This window comes from Triplophysa dalaica, chromosome 10, assembly GCF_015846415.1.
Source record: "Triplophysa dalaica isolate WHDGS20190420 chromosome 10, ASM1584641v1, whole genome shotgun sequence".
Lineage (NCBI taxonomy): Eukaryota > Metazoa > Chordata > Actinopteri > Cypriniformes > Nemacheilidae > Triplophysa > Triplophysa dalaica.
Genome location: NC_079551.1, coordinates 16,921,949 through 16,943,973, shown reverse-complemented (window position 1 = coordinate 16,943,973; position 22,025 = coordinate 16,921,949). Strand labels below are relative to the sequence as shown.

The following is a 22,025-nucleotide window of genomic DNA, read 5'->3' as shown; positions in this document are numbered from 1 at the left end:
AATGTTCAGTTTTCCGTGTCATCTCCCAGCCTGTTCTCGTGCACGTCTTCTGCCAAAGCATTCCCAAATAGAGAGAACAAACGGTGTTTACATCAACGTGACCCATCACGCATTCTCATCGCAGTCTCTCACCGCCCTCTTTCGCGCGAGCTGTAGCCATAGTAACCATCCAGAGGGGCGCTTAGCAACAGAGAGGAGGAGAGAGCGCGCGAGACGGTGTCAGCTGCCGAGAGTGGAGAAAAATAACGGATGCGTACGAGCGTCACTTCATCGAGACGTGTTGAACAACGTTAGACAGTTTATGTTATTTAGGTAAAACTAAGTTTCGTTCTTTAATCGTTTACACTGATTTGTAAATCTAAAGTGACGCTATGAAGTTCGTCTTGGTTATAGTCGCAGCTGGCCTTTTGGCTTTTCTTGGCGCGGTCATCTGCATTATCGCGAGCGTGTATTCGCGATCATCCGCCGCCGCGCCCGAGGCGTTATCAGACAACCGCACAGTGTCGCTCCTCGAGCCGCTCGCGGGAACCGTCGCGCGCGCCGGCCCGCTGGGCGCTCTCCATGGTGCTGAATCATATGAAGGCGGCGGACTGGACATCGGCCTTGAGATACCAACGCTCAATGAACTCAGTACTGGCGACGTTACAGGCCCGAGTCCGAAACAGTTCAACCTCAATCGACTTATTTGCACTCCCGTTCCCATCGGTGAATGCAAATCGAGGGCTTTGAGGGAACAAGCCGACGACCCGTTCGGGGATGAGGAGGACTGGAGGTTACGCACCGCCGCCGAGGAGCTCCGGCAGATCGTCATGCAACAGAACGATCAGATCCTCGTGGACCAGAAGACCATCACCGAGCTCACCGGGAAGCTCTCGGAGTGTGAGAATGGGCTGGAGGAGACAAGTCTCCACGAGAGGAGTATGGGAGTCTGGGCGGGGAACCGTCGCCACATGGCCGGGGATGATGTGAGCGGTTCGGTTGCCTTGCAGCTGCAGACAGCCCGGGCTGTGGAGGAACTGGAAAGAGCGATTTTACAGCTGAAAGACCGTATAGAGAAGTTGGAGGTTGGTATGATAATGCTTTAGATTTTATGGTACAAATAAAAATGTCGAGGAAATGGTAACTATATAAGGTTATTAAAATATTTGATCTGTTAACTGAAAAAAACGGTACATATATTTTATTAATCTGTTAATAAAATAAAATATCAGTGTTAATACTTTTTGAAAAATCAAACAAATGAAAAAAAAAAGAAATATGTCATGTAAAAAGAAATACTTCGGCATTAAACTGAAAGAAATACAATCAGGGTATTTACTACTTACGACAATAATCAACTCAACATAAACACAAATTAACCGAAAACAGAAAAAACAATTAGGTTTACACTGTAAAAAAAATCCTATTTTAATCCTATTCTTATATATTTCAGGTTATTTTACAACCATCTTGTAAATGTGTTGTCCATTACTGTTTTTACAGTTTATTATTACAGTATTATTTTCATCTACAAAAATCTGTAAAATAAAATGTTTTAGAAATATTACTGATTTTTAACAGCAATAGGCTATATAACATAAACATAATAAAATAACAAAATTGCTAAATTTGGACTGAAATTACAAAAATATAAAATTTAAAATTATAATCAAAACACAACAAAACTAAGGCCATAACAAAACAAATACAACTCTGATACAATAAAAAGCTTTTTTGTAGGAACAAGTAGGATTAATATTTTGCGTTAATTTGCTTAATGAAAAAAAGATTTTTATTTAAAAAAAAACTTTAAACAATTAAGCAAATTAACACAAACTAAAAATTAGGTAAATCCCAATTGTTTTTAGTTTTAAAACGTGTTATTAGAAAGTATAGATTTTCTGAATTGTCCACTATTCAGAAAATGTTCTCTGATTTTATATGCCTCTACATAATTCTTTAGAGTCACAGATTGTAATTTGTGAAGCCTAATCAAGCCACCTAAATTTAGATATTGTGATGCAGTCCTTAAATGATGTTAGTTGGATGCAAAGTGATCTGGGTTTCACACTGATGAGTTAAATAATGATTTCCCTTCCTTCATCTTTCTCTCTCCCAGCTGGAGATAAGCCCCACTGCGTTGAACCACACCGAACATGTTGCCAGCACAGTGGGTAGCGTCGTGGTGGGTGAACCCGGCAGACCCGTTGAGGATCTGGAGGGAGAGCTGGAAAAGAAGATCCGGCTGCTGGAGAAGGAGAGGAAGAATCTACGTAAAGAGACCCAGGGCCACCACCAGCACATCGACCAGGGTCTCAACACCCTGCAGGAGCGCATCGCAGAGCTGGAACAGAGTAAGAATGTAGGACGGGTCAAACTAGGGGCAAAGGGAATGAGATTTGGGAAATGTTAAGCCCAGTGTTGGATTAAGATGTAGATGCTTGTATGTAAAAAGATTATGAATGCCTGTAATTTGGCATGAAGAGGCTGTCGGACAAATTGAAAATCTAATAATCGAAACAAGTAATTTAGTTGTGTGCACCATTCTAAGCTAGTTACTCAATTACAAACACTCTTTGTCTCTCTCACTCTCACAAACTCAATCTCTCTCAATCTCGCCTCCCAGGTCTTACAGAATACAACTACCCACAAGGGTATAAACTTTCCTTCCCTGTGCGGACTAACTACATGTATGGGCTAGTCCGGCGGAATATTCCCGAGATGTACGCCTTCACGGCGTGTCTGTGGCTCAAACCGTCCGAGCGCGGAATCGGAACGCCGTTTTCCTACGCGGTGCCGGAACAACCAAACCAAATTGTCCTGCTGCAAGGAATACATAACCCGGCCGAACTTCTCATCAACGATAAGGTAAGACCCATCGCACTCGATGAGAGACTGCACAGACTGCAAACTTATTTTTAACACGAGTCATTCGCAGGTGGCACAACTGCCCCTGTCACTGCCCCAGGGCATCTGGCAGCACATATGTGTGAGTTGGACTCTACGGGATGGGGTTTGGAAAGCATACCAGGGCGGTAAATTAAGAGGACGGGGTGAAGGATTGTCAGCGTGGCATCCGATCAAATCCGGGGGCCTGCTGGTGTTGGGACAGGAACAGGTAAGCGGGTCGGTTAATGCTGGAAGAGTCTTAATGTGCCATATTGTGTTTGTCCATGTGTAACCCACCTACTCCTCCTGGCTCTGGTGCAGGACACCCTCGGTGGGCGGTTTGACGCATCCCAAGCTCTGGTTGGAGAGCTGTCGTTGTTTAACCTTTGGGACCGTGTGCTATCACCCATGGAAGTCGCCGCTTTGGCAGCCTGCGCTGAATCAGCACTACTCGGGAACGTGGTGCCTTGGACTGATCGTGATGTGGATGTTTTTGGGGGGGCTGTGAAGGAACCCGTGGATCCTTGTGTTCAGACCTCTCATCCCCGACAGTGAGCGGGGACTTACTTTATTGAGAAATGGGGTAAGATGAGGCTAAGAGAGTTTTGAAATGTCAAATATGACAATTGTATCGTTTTGTATCTACACGCGAGTATGCTGCAGGTAAGAGATCTGCTTGTGTAAATTTGGATCTGTAGAGCTGCTGCCAAAAGCTTTAAGGTCTGTCTGGTGTTGTCTTTTTATGAACATTACTGCACTGTGGTTCCTTCAGAGATTTTTTTTGTAAGACTTGGCTCATTGTCATGTGGTTATCTACATGCTTGTCTCATTTTTTGTGTAAAGTGGAGCTTTTGTGTCTTGCAAAGCGGTCTCAATGTCTTTGTTTATTACTGTCTCTGTTCCTTGGAGTCGTGTCCACTGCACTACCCCTTTAACAGTACAATGTCATTCAACATGAAATCTAAATTGGCACTGTTTACTTTAAAGCACATACTTGATATTATAATAAAAAAATGTAGAAGTGCATGTTATTACAAAACAAGTTAAAATGCACTTTTTTCCAATCACCAATATTTTTTTACAACCCCTTTTTCCATTCATCCATCATTAGATAACATGAACGTTTTTCTTTTATATTATCCTGCATCAAATAAAAAAAAATTGTTTTAATATTTTAACACTTTAAAATTAGGAATGCAAAACAGTATTTACTATCTTACAGCATCTTGTCGTGTTCACATTGCATTGTCCTTGGCTATCATATAGAAAGATTAGGGAAGTGCCTGTCTATTTATTTGAGTATCACTATCGATTGATGATCAGCTGTGATGTCACTGTAAGTGCTGCATCATATGTGCACCACCAAGGATCTACAAAGATATTGTCAAAAATGTGGATGAAAATAAAACTGTGATGAAAACGACAGGTTGTATTGTCTTTATAAACATGTAGTTACTGTATGTGTGAAAGAGAGACTGAATTGAAGCCTCTCTTGAACATTTATTAGATTTTTACTTTGTCTTCAAAGATTTTATATTGATCTTAAAGGGACAGTTCACCCCAAAAATACAATTCTGTCATCATTTACCTTCGAGTTGTTTAACATCTGAATACATTTCTTTGTATTGAAAACTTGCTAGTAAACAAACAGTTCTTCGCCAACATTGACTACCACAGTTGGATAAATTGTTTGATTAATTTTTTGTTCTGTTGTACACTAAAAAATATATTTAGAAGAATGTTGGAAACCAAAAAGTTCTGGGGCACTTTTAACTACTATTGTCATTTTTCCTACTATGGTAGTCAATGGTGCCCTAGAACTGTTTGGTTACAAGCATTCACCCAAATACAGTTTTCTGTGTTTATCAGAACAAAGACATTTTTGCAAATTTTGAACAACTCGAAGGTGATAAAATGATGAGAGAATTTTTGGGTGAACTGTCCCTTTAAGGCAAATTTGACCAACTCCACTGGATGCAAAACAAAGCAAATCATACCCAAACAGAAAATAACACTCGGTTGTATGTGCACAATAACTAGATTATGTTGTTCTTCAATGACTTGAATAATTCAAATTCATGTGATTTCTGGGTAAGGCGGCTTTTGCCTGCTTGCAACCGCAGTCTCTCTCTCTCTTCAGGCTGCTGCTGTTGAATTATAGATGTGTGTTATTCATCCCCCTCAATCACATTGACCCCTGCTGCATATCCTCTACCTACTTCTCTCTCCGTACATCTCTGTTTTTTCCTACAAACATCACTCGGACTTTGCCATTATATATTGGAAAAATTGCTTTATTTCAAATTCTTAAAAGAAAACTAAATGTAGATTTGTATCATAGATGATGATCAATGCCTTTATTCCCCACAGCATTTCTTACACACGTTCAAGTGATACTTGGAATTAGTTGAGATTTTCTGGGTAGTAAACGCTCCGTGAGTGACATTTTGTCCTATTCATTTTCCTTCACAGAACAGCCGGTACTTAAGCCATTTTTCACAGTTTCCCATCTGTTGCGAGCCTTTCCATCACTCGATTGGTTCGTCTTGTCTCTCCTCTTCCTTCATCTCAGCATCTCTCAGTTCTTCTCATCTCCATTACTGTCCTCCAGAGGTACCACTCTTAACCAACTCTTATATTTGTGCCCCGAATAGAGGTCAGTTTCCCCCCCCCATGCCTTTATGTGTAATTTATCTAGAAACTGAAAATCCCATATAATCCACAAAATTGAATCAAAGCATTGTCTCTGTGGGATACTCACAAAAAGCTTTTAGATGATCAAGTGAGATGATGTGCCTACATATCAGCAATGTTCAACGGAATGAAAAGACTCAATACACAAACACAATTTTTTATTTTTAACTTACTGTTTAAACGTAATGCACATCTATTGCTTGTGCACATTTCTTGAAAATTTTGTATAATTCTTATCATTTTTGATTTGGCTGTTTTTATGGAAAAAATAAATGACTGTAGAAAACTACAGAACTGCAAGAGTAAGCTGTTCTGCGCATCAGTGTCAGCTATCTGGGGCACAACTGAAATCAACCGCCGGGCACAGATGTGGCTGGAGCTTAACACAGGTCAGGGAAGAGTAAGACAAAACAACAACAACACAGAGATGAATGTAATGGGTCCTGTGCAGCAGAAGGTCTCTGGAGCTGCTGTCATTTAGATTCCAGGATTCATCCTCTGGTCAGACTGCAGGAGGGTTATATGGGGATATGCCACAGACCACATCTGTGCCTAAAAAATCAAGATTAAAGACACAGGTCACCCAAAAATGACAATTCTATCATCATATACTATGTGTCCTCTGATGTACTGTACCACACAAATCAAAATTAGATGTAAGCTAGAATATTTATGTGCTCATTAAAGTTAAGAGTAAAGGCATTGGAGTCCTAAAACACTTGTGCAAAATTGAAATACATTTGAATATGCTTGAATATAATGTTAAATCTCAGAAGGACTTGAAATATTACATCTTTTAATAGCACTTCTGTGCTGCTATAGAGTTTTATGTTATGTTGTGTGTATTTTATTTTATTAATTTATTTTATTAATTTATTTTATTATTTTATTTTATTTTATTTTAGCACTCGATATTGCCCGAGTGAATGAATGAATGACAGGTCCCCGGACCAATCACGACAAATAACGTTTGGAGGGGGCGGGGCTACGTACACTACTGTCGCGTAGGAGCGGTTGCCATGGTGGACATGTCTCCTTAGCGACGTTGTTTTAAGTGCATCGGACTTCATTTGTCCTTCATTACGGTACGTAAAGGTCTCATCCTGTTATTCTTTTTAAACAGTTTAAAACGTTAAACAAGTAGTCAATGAAAACGCTGTAATGGCAGGCAAAGCAGCCTAGCCAAGCAGGTTAGCTAACAATGCTAGCTTGCTAGCAGTTTGGTCATAATGACTGCTTTTCACTTTAAACCATGGTACTTTCATTATAACAAACACTGATGTTTTAACATTGGATTATATTAACATCTTGCTTTTAACACTGTTATGCTATTTTACTGTCTAATGTTGCTTGATATATTATTATGTGTATCACAGTACCACCTGTCACTGTATGGTAAAACCTCATTCATAAGCACAATACTTTATCAGGCATTAAACTTGAATATAGGCATTTGTGTTTTGTTGTAAATATTATTATTATTTTACTACAACAACAACAAGCTACATAGTCTGTTTGTTAATGCTAACCAATGATCCAGCTGCAACAGAGTCAAAAGATGAAAAGAATTAGGATATGGGTCAGATACATTTCATGTGACCTTTTTAATACCGGCAAACCCGTTCTTGTGTCCTCACCCAGAAGACAACACAATGGCAGAGACTGCTGACAGCAAGAAAGATGAGGCAGACTACAAGAGACTGCATAGCTTCCCTCTTATACGGGTAAAACCTCATTTATCTGCCATATGAATGAATTTGACTCTGTACTAGATGATCCTTGTTATATCGCATATGAAATATTCAAACTGTATCAAGCTTCATTTGTTTTTCCAAAGCACACAGATATGTCTGAAGAGATGAGGGTAGAGACCATGGAGCTGTGCGTTACAGCATGTGAAAAGTTTGCCACTAATAATGAGGTATTTCTGTAGTCATTCAGTGTTATAGAAAATTGTAGTGTTACGTTTTTTTCTTACGTCTGATATGATCAATTATTTTCTCGTATTTCATTACGTATTTTGGCAAAACTGGCAAACAATGTGAGATTGAAGCTCCTTTTAATCTATTGGCCATCAAGAAGAACCAAGCAAGATCCAATTTGTCTTTTCTCTCCTAACAGAGTGCTGCTAAAATGATAAAAGAGTCCATGGATAAGAAGTTTGGAAGCTCTTGGCATGTGGTTATTGGCGAGGGCTTCGGTTTTGAAATCACACACGAAATGAAGAATTTACTGTACATGTTTTTTGGTGGAAGCTTGGCCGTGTGTGTATGGAAGTGTTCCTAGCCCTCACAAACTGTTCGCCAAACACACAAAACCAACTGGCAAAAACAAATCTAAAGTTTGTCCTGGACTCTCCAATTTGATAATGGATGTTACACTTACACACTTTGTGTGTGTTCTCAGAAAATATTTTTTTCATAAATATTTTTTCTTTAGTTTTTGTCATTTCAGTACAGAACAGGGACATTTTGAAAGTGCTCCTTATTTTTGCCGATACTCCATCTTGTCTGTCTTTTTCTTCTCACCATCTGTCACATCTCTGTCCATCTATTCCACTTTTTACTCAATTACAGTTTCTAAAATCCATCCTTTTCATGTTTTCTGACATATAATGTATTTTTATAAGATAAAATGCTATTTTTAATGAATCTGTGAATATGTATTATCTGTTTTTAAAACATCTAATTTTTTATAGGCTGTAGTTGTACATTTTGTACAGCTGTAAAGTTTTTTTTTTTTTAAATGAAAATCACTATTAATTATCTTGTGTAATAAAACCCCATAAGAAGTGAAGCGTCTGTTTATTGTATTCTCTTGTTTGCTCTTTAGACTGAGATTGTGTGATAACCAGTGGGTAAAGCCTCTAAACCACATCCTGGATCTGGCTGGATGACAGATATGATGTAATATAATAACAAGACTGTAGAGGGGGATATACTTAGAAAGTCAATGGTGTTAAAGCTGAATAAAAGCGTCTGCCAAATGGATAAATGTAAAATACGTTGTGCAATTCATTTTAATACTAGTGCCATTTGTTTGCTTTGAGTATTCCAAGCAACACTGGCTCAACTTAGTTTGACAAACTGTCTTTGAACGTGTTCACATATTGTGTGTAAAGTTTTAGAGGCGTGTTTTCATTGACAGATTATTGCACAAGCGAGTGCACAAATTTGAATCCCAGCATCTGTTTACTCAAGAGAGACGGACTTAGACTGACCGGCTGTCAGGTTACTGTGCCCTTATGTAAATGTGTATACACACACATTTACCTTTATTTGTCTTTTTATTACTTTTTTTAACATTAGACTATTTGTCATTTGGACACTGCAAACTTGTATGACTTGGTGAAGTTATTTCTTATTGATAATATTTTCTATTATTAAGTTCTGAAATCTTAACAAGGCATATAACATGAACATATAAAGACTACACATTCAGAAGATTTGACTTTAGTTTAATTGTATATGAAATAATCTTTACGATTCCTTTTGTGTTCCAAGAATGAAATGTTTTGAAAGACATAAGGGTAAGTAATGACTTTTATTTATTTATGAATTTATTTGGCTAAACTACTTTTTTAAATGCATTGCCTATTTATAATTCATTGATATATACCATCTATATCAACCACAGTCAACCTTTTGGACAACCCCACTTTCCCACTGAAACACTTTTTAAAGGATTTATGTGCTTGAGGAGTTTGGCCTTTGGATCTTGTTTGTTACTTAGCAACGCACAAAATATAATCGAGCATCCTCGGGTACATGACAGAGATGTGCCTTTTTTTTTGTAGATCTGTAATTTCTGTCATAAGCATTTAGTCATACCACAGATCTGTTTATCTCTCTTTTGTTTCTACTGTATCGTGCAAGTTATTCGGATCGCAGATGGTGTGAGGTGTTTTCCAGTACGATTGTTCATCTGATGGGACACGATTGTGGGCGCATTTATGCATGAGAGACGTGTTGCCAGTCACATGTGTGCCATTCTGTCTCAGGGTTGTTGCTTGGGTGAGATTGCAAGGGCTTTTTTTATTTAAACGCCCATCTTTTCATCTTCATGTCAATCAAAACCTGTATCTTGATCTTTCTTTTTTGGAACACAAAAAATATATTTTAAGAAATGTTTGAGTGGTTTGAGCACAATATTTTAGAAGAAGCCTATCATTCTCTATATTGGCCATTATTGAACATCACAACATCACGTTGTATTTTTTACATTTACATTTCGTAATTTAGCAGACGCTTTTATCCAAAGTGAATTACAAATGATGTAAACAATAAAAGCAAATGGAACAACATAATGACGACAAAATGCAAAAGTGCAGTAAAAACTGTTCTCATATTGCCCACCACAATATGCAAAGCTAAGCATTTTTTAATGGATAGAAAGAGTAGATAGTTAAAGTGAATTCCCTACATGAGATGATGTTTTTCAAAGCAAACTTTCCCTTTTAAGTTGTGCTGAACTGACAATGTATAAAGTGATGTTTAGTTTTTTTGAGAACACAGTATAGAAAAGGTTTAAAACAGTTTCAGTACATTACTGTTTCCTAAACCAAATAATGAAGACATTCTCTATAATTATAAACAAACTATAAATCTGCATACATTACAATTACGTTTGTTTTTGTTAAGGTTTTCTTTGCAAGCCGATCGTCATATTTGATATTCCTTTCTGCATTTAAAACATTTGAATACAACTGAGGCCTAGAGTCCAACTTGAATACACATTGTTTTGTTAATAGAGAAATCCACTGGACAGTGTGTGTGTGAGAGTGGGGGGGTTAACACACACTTCAATTCAGATCAACCTAACCTGGCACCAAAAGAGTAAGAGAACAAACAGAGGAATGAAAGGCTAAAGGACAAACAGAGGTTTCTTTTTGTCCAAACCGTCGGATGAGAAAGACTTGAATCCAGGTAAGTTTTTCTATGTATTCTTTAACAGTACAGGCTACTTCACCCATTTACTTATTTTCTTCATTTTCTTACCTTCATGCTTTTGTAACCACTGACTTTTTAAACTACTGTAAGAGGGATGTTTTGGAGAATGTTAGGGACTAAGTCACCATTCACTTTTACTTGTAGACATAAAGATGTAATGAAAGTGAATGGTGACTGAGGTTGTCAGTCACTAACATTTTGGCTTTATATGTTTGGAACAACATGGATCCGTAAATTATACAAAAATCGTACTTTTGGATAAAATATCCCTTTAAAACTCTTCACCATCTTATTTCAGCACAATGAGAGTATGTATGGGCCGGCGCTCCCGGACCTTGCGTGCTTGGCTGGCTATTTTATTCCTCACTCTCCAATTGCTCTTGGTTTTGATGGTGCTGTCCATGAACCAAGCTCCCTGTGAATCCCTTTCAAACCCGGACACCCAGGCCTCCATCAGCGTCTCCATACACAACGCATCCACATCAGTGAGCGAGGTAGCCACAGCAGGAAGTGACATCATGGAAGTGGAATTAAAAGGTGCAGCAGAAGACCTCGCCAAACTCGTTGCTCTGTTCTCCCACCCCTTGTATAATTTGCCCACCCCACCGGTGCCTGATGGTGACTGGCTGTTGAAAGTTCGAACAAAGACGAAGAAGGAACTGCATAGCACGCAACAGTGGTGAGTGCGCCATGACTGTTATGAAATCACTTGTATTCGCCGGCAATAGAATTTCATCATTTTCTTTTATAACGTGGATAATAAACAGCTTATAAATTGAATCTGTTAAAGTTTGGTCGACAAACATGATTTGATGATTTATACTGTGATCATATTTAATGTCATAAATCAAAATCTCAAATAATTCAAAAGCTAATTTCATCCCATCTGTTAACATTGTTCCTCCCTAGGCTGAGTTCCAATGAGGACGGTTATGATCCAGTCCAGTGGAACTCCAGCACTGAGACACATCCACCCTGGCTACGCTTTCACCTTGGTATATCACGCTGGCAGATGTATGGGCACAAAGACCACAACCTGCCAATGCTGATTCAGCAACTGGCAGCCCATCGCATCGTGAGTGCCGGTAGGTGACCTTACATCTTGCAACCTAAGGAGTTTTATATGCCAAAGGAACGGGACGAGAGAAACAGAAGTGCTTCGTAAGTGTTATCTGTGACGATTTTCTCAGTGCAGAAATCTGGCGGGACACAGCTGAAGTTGGCGATGTCATTTCCTAATTACGGACAGGCCCTCTTCAAACCCATGAAGTGAGAACCAAACAACATAAAACAACATGGAATCCTTATCTTATATAATTCAACAGATAAGAAAATTAATTTGTTTTTAAAGATATTCAATAACATGTAGGCAGGTGCTAAATAAGGTTCATAGCAGTGATGTCATAAGAACCTTGTTGCTTCCCCAAAGAAGCATTTCTTTCTTAGCTTTAGTCTAAAGACCCTTTTTCCACTGCCATTAACATTTTGTGCAACAGTTTGTGTGGATGTGAAAGATTCAGCTTAAAAACTTCCTTATAGGACTCTTTAGGTCAAGCAACACATCAAATGCTAAAAAATAGGCTTATGTATCTGTTTATTAAAGTCGACCTGACTTAACCTAATAACTTATAACCGACAGCTCGGTTTATGAAACCTGACGTTGTGCATTTTTGCGGAGGAGATAATTCATCAGTTTTGATCATCTTTTTAATTTCCTTTCTAAAAAACTGACTTGTTGTTTACGTTTAGCGAAAAAGGTTACAAATTGGAGCTTTTACAAAGCTTTAATATTTTTGTAAAACTTTTGTAACTGAAGACAGGATCGCGATGAGGAGACCGATGTGAATCTGTACTACTTCTCTGACTTTGAGAGGCACAATGCAGAGATCTCAGCGTTCCACCTGGACAGGTAAGATTAACGCTTCATACTAGTGTTTGACAATATATTGTACATAAAACATGTGATTAAATTGCATTGAGATACAAAGTACGAGTGCTATCCCAATATGATGTTTAGAAGCCTCTTTATCATATGCATTCTTTCACGATAAGGATACTGGGATTCAGAAGAATCCCTCCGGTGGTCGGAAGACTTGTCAATATAATTAAAGAGATCAAAGACATCACCACAGATCATAAACTCGTCAAAACTTTCTATACTTCCCCAGGTTTGTTTTACCAAAAAGGTGTTCTAGATCTTCAACTGTTGTCGTTTTGATACATCAGATTGTTTTCTTTTTTTGAAGCTGGAAATTGGTGTTTTCATGGCCAGTGTTCTTATTATTGTTCTCCGGAGCATGCCATTTGTGGGCGTCCACACATGATAGAGGGCTCTATGGCCGCTATGTTGCCAGACCTGTCTTTGGCAACTCGCCGCTCCTGGCGGAGCCCGTGGAAACGGTCCTACAGCCGGAGCAAGCTGGCAATGTGGGTGATGTGTTTGAGTTATCTAATATCTGGGTTTGGCTATAAATGCATTGTTTTTTAGATAACGTGATATGGTGAACAATGGAACATTTATTTATTTACTGTAGGGACAGCACCTACAACACATTGATGGTTATTATTGTGTCAGGTGGGAGACGGACTCCAACTACTGTGATTCAGTGAAAACAACTCCTCCATATGATCAAGGCACACGATTGGTGGATCTGATAGACATGAGCATTCTTGATTTTCTCATGAGTAAGTCTTACACTTTCTTGTATTGTTCCCTGTTGATGTCTTTGCTTGCTATTTTATTTTTACCTTCCTCAGGTAACATGGATAGACATCACTATGAAACATTTGAGAAGTTTGGCAATGACACATTTCTTATACACTTAGACAACGGAAGAGCGTGAGTATTCAGTCAATAGCTGAGAGTAAGATATAACACAGGTTGAGTTGTACAGTTGATCTGTGTGTTTGTAGGTTTGGACGTTATTCTAAAGATGAACCCTCTATACTGGCTCCCCTTGAGCAATGTTGCAGGTAAAACAAGCATCGGTAACACGTTATATGTGTCTAATGAAACCAAACTTTCCATTTAACCATCTGATCATATTCTCTCTCACTTTCTCAGGGTTCGTCGTTCGACCTTGCTTCGTTTACGTCTGCTCTCTCTCCCCCAGTATCGCTTGAGTGACGTCATCCGTGCTTCTTTGTCTCAAGATCCCCTTGCATCCGTGGCCCCACTCCTCACTGAGCCACATCTATCTGCTCTCGACCGTCGCCTAGCAACAGTCATTCAAACCATTCATGACTGTTTACAGCAGCATCAATGGGACAGTGACGTTATATATGATGACATCACCGATTACAATGGCTAATATTATGTGCCACTAAAATCTTTTACATTTAGTCATGTAGCAGACGCTTTTATCCAAATCGACTTGCAAATGTGGTTAACCAAAGAAGTATTGATGAAATAAAGGTTATTGTATTTTTTTGTATATCAATGACTGCTGTTACATTTTTGTTGATTTTGGATGAGATATACTGCTTAATATTTAAAGACCCTTTAACATCCGTCAACGAGCAACAGCCAATCAGCATAGCTTTTATTTAAGCAATAAACATAGATATTTCAAACTGGAACACTTTTTATCCTTATTGGCTATTTAAACTATGTACTGTATATCGAACCATCTATATTGGCGTAACCTCATATAGATAAATTCTCCTAGACTTGAGTTTATAAATAGCATAGTTTGTTGAAGTAATACCTGATAAAAGTTCCCTTCAACCAGCTCCAGAATTTGAATGTCCAAATTTACTGTTTTTCAGGAAATTAATAAGAGAAATATGTTATTATTTAAATTGTCCGTAGGGTGTGAGTGCGTGAGTGAATGAGTGAGTGTGTGTGCCCTGCGATGGGTTGGCACTCCATCCAGGGTGTATCCTGCCTTGATGCCCGATGACTCCTGAGATAGGCACAGGCTCCCCGTGACCCGAGGTAGTTCGGAAATGGAATGGAATGGAATGGAATGTTATTTTTTAAATGAAGAATACTGTGTTGTCAAAGTTTACGAATACTTTTAATACTTTTTATTCGTTATAAAGTTTGCATACCCATTAACAGACATAAAGGATGGCTACTAATAATGATTCATGCCAAATATAAAAATCACAAAATATGGAGATACTAGATTAGAGAGCAGAGACGTATTACATTTATTATAATATAATAAATTAAATTAGCTAACTAGATTTTTAATGTTGGCACTGTCACTGCTTCAATTAACGCTAGCACATTCAAGGAGCACATTCGGAGCAAGCAAAAGTTTCTTTAAAGCGTGCAAAGGTTTCTTTTGTGCAAGCAACAGCTTCTCGGATGCATGCGAAGTTGTTGATTCTTGCCAAGGGGCTTCCTACCCAATTTACTGTATATATAATACTGTAGTTTAATAAATTTCAGTATTCATTTAAATTATAAACATATAAACACAGAGAGAGAAATTAACATTGCAACATCTAGATCTTGGTCCCTCTTTTTAAGAAGGGGGACCGGAGGGTGTGCTCCAACTATCGGGGGATCACACTTCTCAGACGCCGCGGGAAAGTCTATGCCAGGGTACTGGAGAGGAGAATCCGGCCGATAGTAGAACCTCAGATTCAGGAGGAACAGTGTGGTTTCCGTCCCGGTCGTGGAACACTGGACCAGCTCTATACCCTCTCCAGGGTGCTGGAGGGTTCATGGGAGTTTGCCCAACCAATCCACATGTGTTTTGTGGATTTGGAGAAGGCATTCGACTGTGTCCCTCGCGGCATCTTGTGGAGGGTGCTCCGGGACTATGGGATTCGGGACCCTTTGCTAAGGGCCATCCGGTCCCTGTACGACCGGAGTAGGAGCTTGGTTCGCATTGCCGGCAGTAAGTCAGGCTTGTTCCCGGTGCATGTTGGACTCCGGCAGGGCTGCCCTTTGTCGCCGGTTCTGTTCATAATTTTTATGGACAGAATTTCTAGGCGCAGCCAGGGGCCGGAGGGTGTCGGGTTTGGGGACCACACGATTTCATCTCTGCTCTTTGCGGATGATGTCATCGTGCTGGCCCCATCAGACCAGGACCTTCAGCATGCACTGGGACGGTTTGCAGCCGAGTGTGAAGCGGCTGGGATGAGAATCAGCACCTCCAAATCTGAGGCCATGGTTCTCAGTCGGAAAAGGGTGGCTTGCTCACTTCAGGTAGGTGGAGAGTTCCTGCCTCAAGTGGAGGAGTTCAAGTATCTGGGGGTCTTGTTCACGAGTGAGGGAAGGATGGAGCGGGAGATTGACAGACGGATCGGGGCAGCTTCTGCAGTAATGCAGACGCTGTACCGGTCTGTCGTGGTGAAGAAGGAGCTGAGCCGCAAGGCGAAGCTCTCGATTTACCGGTCAATCTACGTTCCTACTCTCACCTATGGTCATGAGCTGTGGGTCATGACCGAAAGGACAAGATCGCGGATACAAGCGGCCGAAATGAGCTTTCTCCGCAGGGTGGCCGGGCGATCCCTTAGAGATAGGGTGAGAAGCTCGGTCACTCGGGAGGAGCTCAGAGTAGATCCGCTGCTCCTCCACATCGAAAGGGGCCAGCTGAGGTGGCTCGGGCATCTTTTCCGGATGCCCCCTGGACGCCTTCCCGGGAAGGTGTTCCGGGCATGTCCCACCGGGAGAAGACCCCGGGGAAGACCTAGGACACGCTGGAGGGACTATGTCTCCCGGCTGGCTTGGGAACGCCTCGGTGTCCCCCCGGAAGAGCTGGAGGAAGTGTCTAGGGAGAAGGAAGTCTGGGCATCCCTGCTTAGACTGCTGCCCCTGCGACCCGGCCCCAGATAAGCGGAAGAAGATGGATGGATGGATGGATGGACATCTAGATCATGTTACAAAACAGTTACAGAAAAGTAGAGAGGATAAAAACCCTCTCGGTTTAACTACAACTTGTTTTTTTAAGGAAGGAAGGAAATAAGATCACGAGTTTGCTTGCCTCCGATTTTATGATGAAATACGACCTTTGTAATACACCGCTGTAAGTTTTTTGAAAATCTTTTTTGTTTTTGTTGATTAAGAAGAGAATATTGTCAGAATTATTGCTGTTTTGCTCTTCTGGATTTCTAAACATTTAGTGTACTCTTTATATCACATTATGCATAATAGTAAGAGCATGGGCTTTAATTTTGCCTTCATATCGCTGATTCCCTTTCTGTCGGTCTCTCGACGTTGTGTCGAGAACGACAGATGGGGTTCGCTCCTGAGAACCTATCAACTCTGACTACTATAGAAAAGGCCAATGAAATTTGGCGAATGAAATTTGCATGCCGGGCTCCGCCCCCGGATATCCGGTATAAAAGGAAGCCGGCGTGCAGCATTCATTTACCTTTTGTTCTTCAGAGCCATCGACTCATGAGTACAAAAACTGAAGTATTTTCTTCTTCTTCTACAACTACACTGCCGGATCTAAGACCTGTCCCAGCGGATCGTCCCTCCTGCAGCGATCTTCCCCTGGGTGTCTCGGCGGCTCCAGTGGTGTCAGAGCTAATTTCTACAAAAGTCCTTTTCAGGACTAACAACTCTACAGCGTGGCATGTCCCGCTGTTCTCTTGGGTGCGGTACCCTCATCGAGGAGGGGGATGGACACGAGCGCTGTATTAGGTGTCTGGGCGTCCAGCACGCCGAGGCAGCGTTCAGTGACGCATCTTGCCCGCACTGCGGGCAGATCGTCATGCAAAAGTTGCGGTCACGGTTGGCTGTCTTCCTACAGGAACCAGCCAACATTTCGTCTGCTACCCGGGCCGTGACATCTGTGGCTAAAACCCAGATCTCCGGACCGGTTAGCGGCGTTAGTCATTTGGGGACTTCTGCGGACGCAAACCCGCCCGCCAAGCGCTCACGGGCCGTTCGCACCCCAGCACGCTCTTTTGGCCATTCCCCACCCAGCGGTGGCACACCGTCTGGATCCTCCTCTGCGCATTCGGCAACGGATCGCAGAGCGGATGAGATGTCGATCGCAGCATCGGAGGGAGAGATGCCGACATCCGACAATGAAGATTCCGAACTCCCCCCCCCCGGGGGGTAGAGCTCAGGAGGAAGCAGAAGTCGAGATGTCGGTCATGCTAACCCGGGCTGCCGCCAGCATTGGGCTGCAATGTACGCCATTGCCTCTACCCCAACGCTCCCGGTTGGATACTTGGTTCCTGGGGTCGGAACGTGGTGTCAAGCCACGCCCACCCCCGGTTCCATTTTTCCCGGAGGTGCATGAGGAGCTGTGTCAGACCTGGAGCGCCCCTCTCACGGCTCGTTCCTCGCAGACCAGCACCGCCTCCCTCACCTCCCTCGATGGTGGGGCAGCCAGGGGCTACGTCAAGTCCCCCAGGTGGAGCGTGCCATTGCTGTGCACCTATGCCCGCAAACGGCTGCCACCTGGAGGACCCGACCTCGTCTCCCGTCCAAAGCCTGTAAGACTTCTGGTTCTCTGGTGGCGAAGGCTTACAGTGCTGCGGGCCAGGCTGCCTCCTCTCTCCACGCCATGGCCATCCTGCAGGTCCATCAGGCCAAGGCGTTGAGAGAACTCCACGAGGGTAGGGCCGACCCGGGTGTCATGCAGGAACTCCGCGCCGCCACTGACCTCGCTCTAAGGGCGACTAAGGTGACGGCGCGGGCCCTGGGTCGGACGATGTCCACTCTGGTGGTCCAGGAGAGACACCTCTGGCTTAACCTTGCGAGTATGAATGACGCCGACAAAGTACGCTTTCTCGACGCACCCATCTCGCAGGGTGGGCTGTTCGGGGACACCGTCGAGAGCTTCGCACAGCAGTTCTCGGCGGTCAAGGAGCAGACTGAGGCGATAAGCCACATTCTACCGCGCCGTGAATCGACGGCCCCCCGGCCTTCGACTTCCCGCGCACCTCCTGCTCCCCGACAGCCCAGGGCCTCTTCGAACCCGACACCGGTTAAGGCGCACCCCCAGGCTGCACCCCGGAAGAGGACTCCGAAGGCTAGGCCCCCTCCTCGCCAGCAGCCTTCCAGGAAGCGCCCCTGACGAGAAGACGCCGGGGAAAGCAACATCTGGCCCGACCGTCACAGTTCCACCTCTGACAGGTCGGTATGGGACGAATCCTGCCTCGTTTCCAAAGCCGGGCCCTTATCAGGGCCTGGCGCCCACTTGCTCACAAAGAGAGTTGTTTCCCCCGCGCGTTCACCCCAGCCGTTCGCACACTCCCCCGGACTGTGCTCGGCGATCCGACCTCACACCCTGGTGAGGTGTGAGGCCGCACACATCCGACAGCTGTCACCACTCTCGACCCGACAGTGCGTGCCGTTGTCCCGCCAGGCAGGAAAACAGGTGGAGCCAACCATCCCTCCGGGGAAGCCCCGGCGACACACGGTTGACTCCACCCGCCAACGAACCACCCTCCGTGGGAATGGTGAAACAGGCCGTCCCCTTGGTCCCCCTGTCACAGTCCCTGGGAGCTTGGCTAAGGTTGCCCACACTGTCTCGGTGGCTAATGCGGACGGTCCGTCTCGGCTACTCGATCCAGTTCGCCAGGGCCCCTCCCAAGTTCCGGGGCATCATCTCCCCCTCTCTCAGAGGCAGAGACGCCTCCGTGCTTCGGGCAGAGGTATCCACCCTCCTGGCGAAACAGGCGATCGAGTCCGTCCCACTAGCCGAGATGTTCAGCGGGTTTTACAGCCCGGTTTTCATCGTTCCCAAGAAAGACGGAGGGTTGCGCCCCATTCTGGACCTTATGGAACTTATAACCGACAGCTCGGTTTATGAAACCTGACGTTGTGCATTTTTGCGGAGGAGATAATTCATCAGTTTTGATCATCTTTTTAATTTCCTTTCTAAAAAACTGACTTGTTGTTTACGTTTAGCGAAAAAGGTTACAAATTGGAGCTTTTACAAAGCTTTAATATTTTTGTAAAACTTTTGTAACTGAAGACAGGATCGCGATGAGGAGACCGATGTGAATCTGTACTACTTCTCTGACTTTGAGAGGCACAATGCAGAGATCTCAGCGTTCCACCTGGACAGGTAAGATTAACGCTTCATACTAGTGTTTGACAATATATTGTACATAAAACATGTGATTAAATTGCATTGAGATACAAAGTACGAGTGCTATCCCAATATGATGTTTAGAAGCCTCTTTATCATATGCATTCTTTCACGATAAGGATACTGGGATTCAGAAGAATCCCTCCGGTGGTCGGAAGACTTGTCAATATAATTAAAGAGATCAAAGACATCACCACAGATCATAAACTCGTCAAAACTTTCTATACTTCCCCAGGTTTGTTTTACCAAAAAGGTGTTCTAGATCTTCAACTGTTGTCGTTTTGATACATCAGATTGTTTTCTTTTTTTGAAGCTGGAAATTGGTGTTTTCATGGCCAGTGTTCTTATTATTGTTCTCCGGAGCATGCCATCTGTGGGCGTCCACACATGATAGAGGGCTCTATGGCCGCTATGTTGCCAGACCTGTCTTTGGCAACTCGCCGCTCCTGGCGGAGCCCGTGGAAACGGTCCTACAGCCGGAGCAAGCTGGCAATGTGGGTGATGTGTTTGAGTTATCTAATATCTGGGTTTGGCTATAAATGCATTGTTTTTTAGATAACGTGATATGGTGAACAATGGAACATTTATTTATTTACTGTAGGGACAGCACCTACAACACATTGATGGTTATTATTGTGTCAGGTGGGAGACGGACTCCAACTACTGTGATTCAGTGAAAACAACTCCTCCATATGATCAAGGCACACGATTGGTGGATCTGATAGACATGAGCATTCTTGATTTTCTCATGAGTAAGTCTTACACTTTCTTGTATTGTTCCCTGTTGATGTCTTTGCTTGCTATTTTATTTTTACCTTCCTCAGGTAACATGGATAGACATCACTATGAAACATTTGAGAAGTTTGGCAATGACACATTTCTTATACACTTAGACAACGGAAGAGCGTGAGTATTCAGTCAATAGCTGAGAGTAAGATATAACACAGGTTGAGTTGTACAGTTGATCTGTGTGTTTGTAGGTTTGGACGTTATTCTAAAGATGAACCCTCTATACTGGCTCCCCTTGAGCAATGTTGCAGGTAAAACAAGCATCGGTAACACGTTATATGTGTCTAATGAAACCAAACTTTCCATTTAACCATCTGATCATATTCTCTCTCACTTTCTCAGGGTTCGTCGTTCGACCTTGCTTCGTTTACGTCTGCTCTCTCTCCCCCAGTATCGCTTGAGTGACGTCATCCGTGCTTCTTTGTCTCAAGATCCCCTTGCATCCGTGGCCCCACTCCTCACTGAGCCACATCTATCTGCTCTCGACCGTCGCCTAGCAACAGTCATTCAAACCATTCATGACTGTTTACAGCAGCATCAATGGGACAGTGACGTTATATATGATGACATCACCGATTACAATGGCTAATATTATGTGCCACTAAAATCTTTTACATTTAGTCATGTAGCAGACGCTTTTATCCAAATCGACTTGCAAATGTGGTTAACCAAAGAAGTATTGATGAAATAAAGGTTATTGTATTTTTTTGTATATCAATGACTGCTGTTACATTTTTGTTGATTTTGGATGAGATATACTGCTTAATATTTAAAGACCCTTTAACATCCGTCAACGAGCAACAGCCAATCAGCATAGCTTTTATTTAAGCAATAAACATAGATATTTCAAACTGGAACACTTTTTATCCTTATTGGCTATTTAAACTATGTACTGTATATCGAACCATCTATATTGGCGTAACCTCATATAGATAAATTCTCCTAGACTTGAGTTTATAAATAGCATAGTTTGTTGAAGTAATACCTGATAAAAGTTCCCTTCAACCAGCTCCAGAATTTGAATGTCCAAATTTACTGTTTTTCAGGAAATTAATAAGAGAAATATGTTATTATTTAAATTGTCCGTAGGGTGTGAGTGCGTGAGTGAATGAGTGAGTGTGTGTGCCCTGCGATGGGTTGGCACTCCATCCAGGGTGTATCCTGCCTTGATGCCCGATGACTCCTGAGATAGGCACAGGCTCCCCGTGACCCGAGGTAGTTCGGAAATGGAATGGAATGGAATGGAATGTTATTTTTTAAATGAAGAATACTGTGTTGTCAAAGTTTACGAATACTTTTAATACTTTTTATTCGTTATAAAGTTTGCATACCCATTAACAGACATAAAGGATGGCTACTAATAATGATTCATGCCAAATATAAAAATCACAAAATATGGAGATACTAGATTAGAGAGCAGAGACGTATTACATTTATTATAATATAATAAATTAAATTAGCTAACTAGATTTTTAATGTTGGCACTGTCACTGCTTCAATTAACGCTAGCACATTCAAGGAGCACATTCGGAGCAAGCAAAAGTTTCTTTAAAGCGTGCAAAGGTTTCTTTTGTGCAAGCAACAGCTTCTCGGATGCATGCGAAGTTGTTGATTCTTGCCAAGGGGCTTCCTACCCAATTTACTGTATATATAATACTGTAGTTTAATAAATTTCAGTATTCATTTAAATTATAAACATATAAACACAGAG

At 42.1% G+C, this 22,025-nt stretch overlaps 4 protein-coding genes across 5 annotated transcripts; all 4 read left to right on the top strand.

Moving 5' to 3' along the window:
* The first annotated feature begins 204 nt into the window (after positions 1-204).
* Positions 205-4,291, top strand: nptxrb (neuronal pentraxin receptor b). The gene is made up of 5 exons (XM_056759027.1): positions 205-1,064; positions 2,099-2,333; positions 2,606-2,847; positions 2,918-3,097; positions 3,190-4,291. The coding sequence occupies exons 1-5, from the start codon at positions 372-374 to the stop codon at positions 3,421-3,423; spliced, it is 1,584 nt and encodes a 527-aa protein (XP_056615005.1). The 5' UTR covers positions 205-371; the 3' UTR covers positions 3,424-4,291.
* Positions 4,292-6,540: 2,249 nt separating this feature from the next.
* On the top strand, positions 6,541-8,387 carry dnal4b (dynein, axonemal, light chain 4b). Of its 2 annotated transcripts, none has more exons than XM_056759351.1 (4): positions 6,541-6,647; positions 7,204-7,286; positions 7,400-7,483; positions 7,684-8,383. In XM_056759351.1, exons 2-4 carry the CDS (start codon positions 7,215-7,217, stop codon positions 7,846-7,848), a joined length of 321 nt encoding a protein of 106 aa, XP_056615329.1. In that variant the 5' UTR covers positions 6,541-6,647; positions 7,204-7,214; the 3' UTR covers positions 7,849-8,383. The 2 variants fall into 2 exon arrangements, with proteins under 2 accessions (XP_056615329.1, XP_056615330.1); XM_056759352.1 differs by having other exon boundaries at positions 6,555-6,647; positions 7,207-7,286; positions 7,684-8,387.
* A 2,031-nt stretch (positions 8,388-10,418) lies between these two features.
* Positions 10,419-13,822, top strand: LOC130430672 (extracellular serine/threonine protein kinase FAM20C-like). The gene is made up of 11 exons (XM_056759819.1): positions 10,419-10,487; positions 10,810-11,190; positions 11,421-11,596; positions 11,702-11,780; positions 12,328-12,420; positions 12,564-12,679; positions 12,758-12,938; positions 13,087-13,196; positions 13,269-13,350; positions 13,425-13,484; positions 13,576-13,822. Exons 2-11 carry the CDS (start codon positions 10,814-10,816, stop codon positions 13,820-13,822), a joined length of 1,521 nt encoding a protein of 506 aa, XP_056615797.1. The 5' UTR covers positions 10,419-10,487; positions 10,810-10,813.
* Positions 13,823-18,190: 4,368 nt separating this feature from the next.
* Positions 18,191-20,903, top strand: LOC130430671 (extracellular serine/threonine protein kinase FAM20C-like). The gene is made up of 8 exons (XM_056759818.1): positions 18,191-18,460; positions 19,413-19,501; positions 19,645-19,760; positions 19,839-20,019; positions 20,168-20,277; positions 20,350-20,431; positions 20,506-20,565; positions 20,657-20,903. The coding sequence occupies exons 1-8, from the start codon at positions 18,191-18,193 to the stop codon at positions 20,901-20,903; spliced, it is 1,155 nt and encodes a 384-aa protein (XP_056615796.1).
* Positions 20,904-22,025: the final 1,122 nt, after the last annotated feature.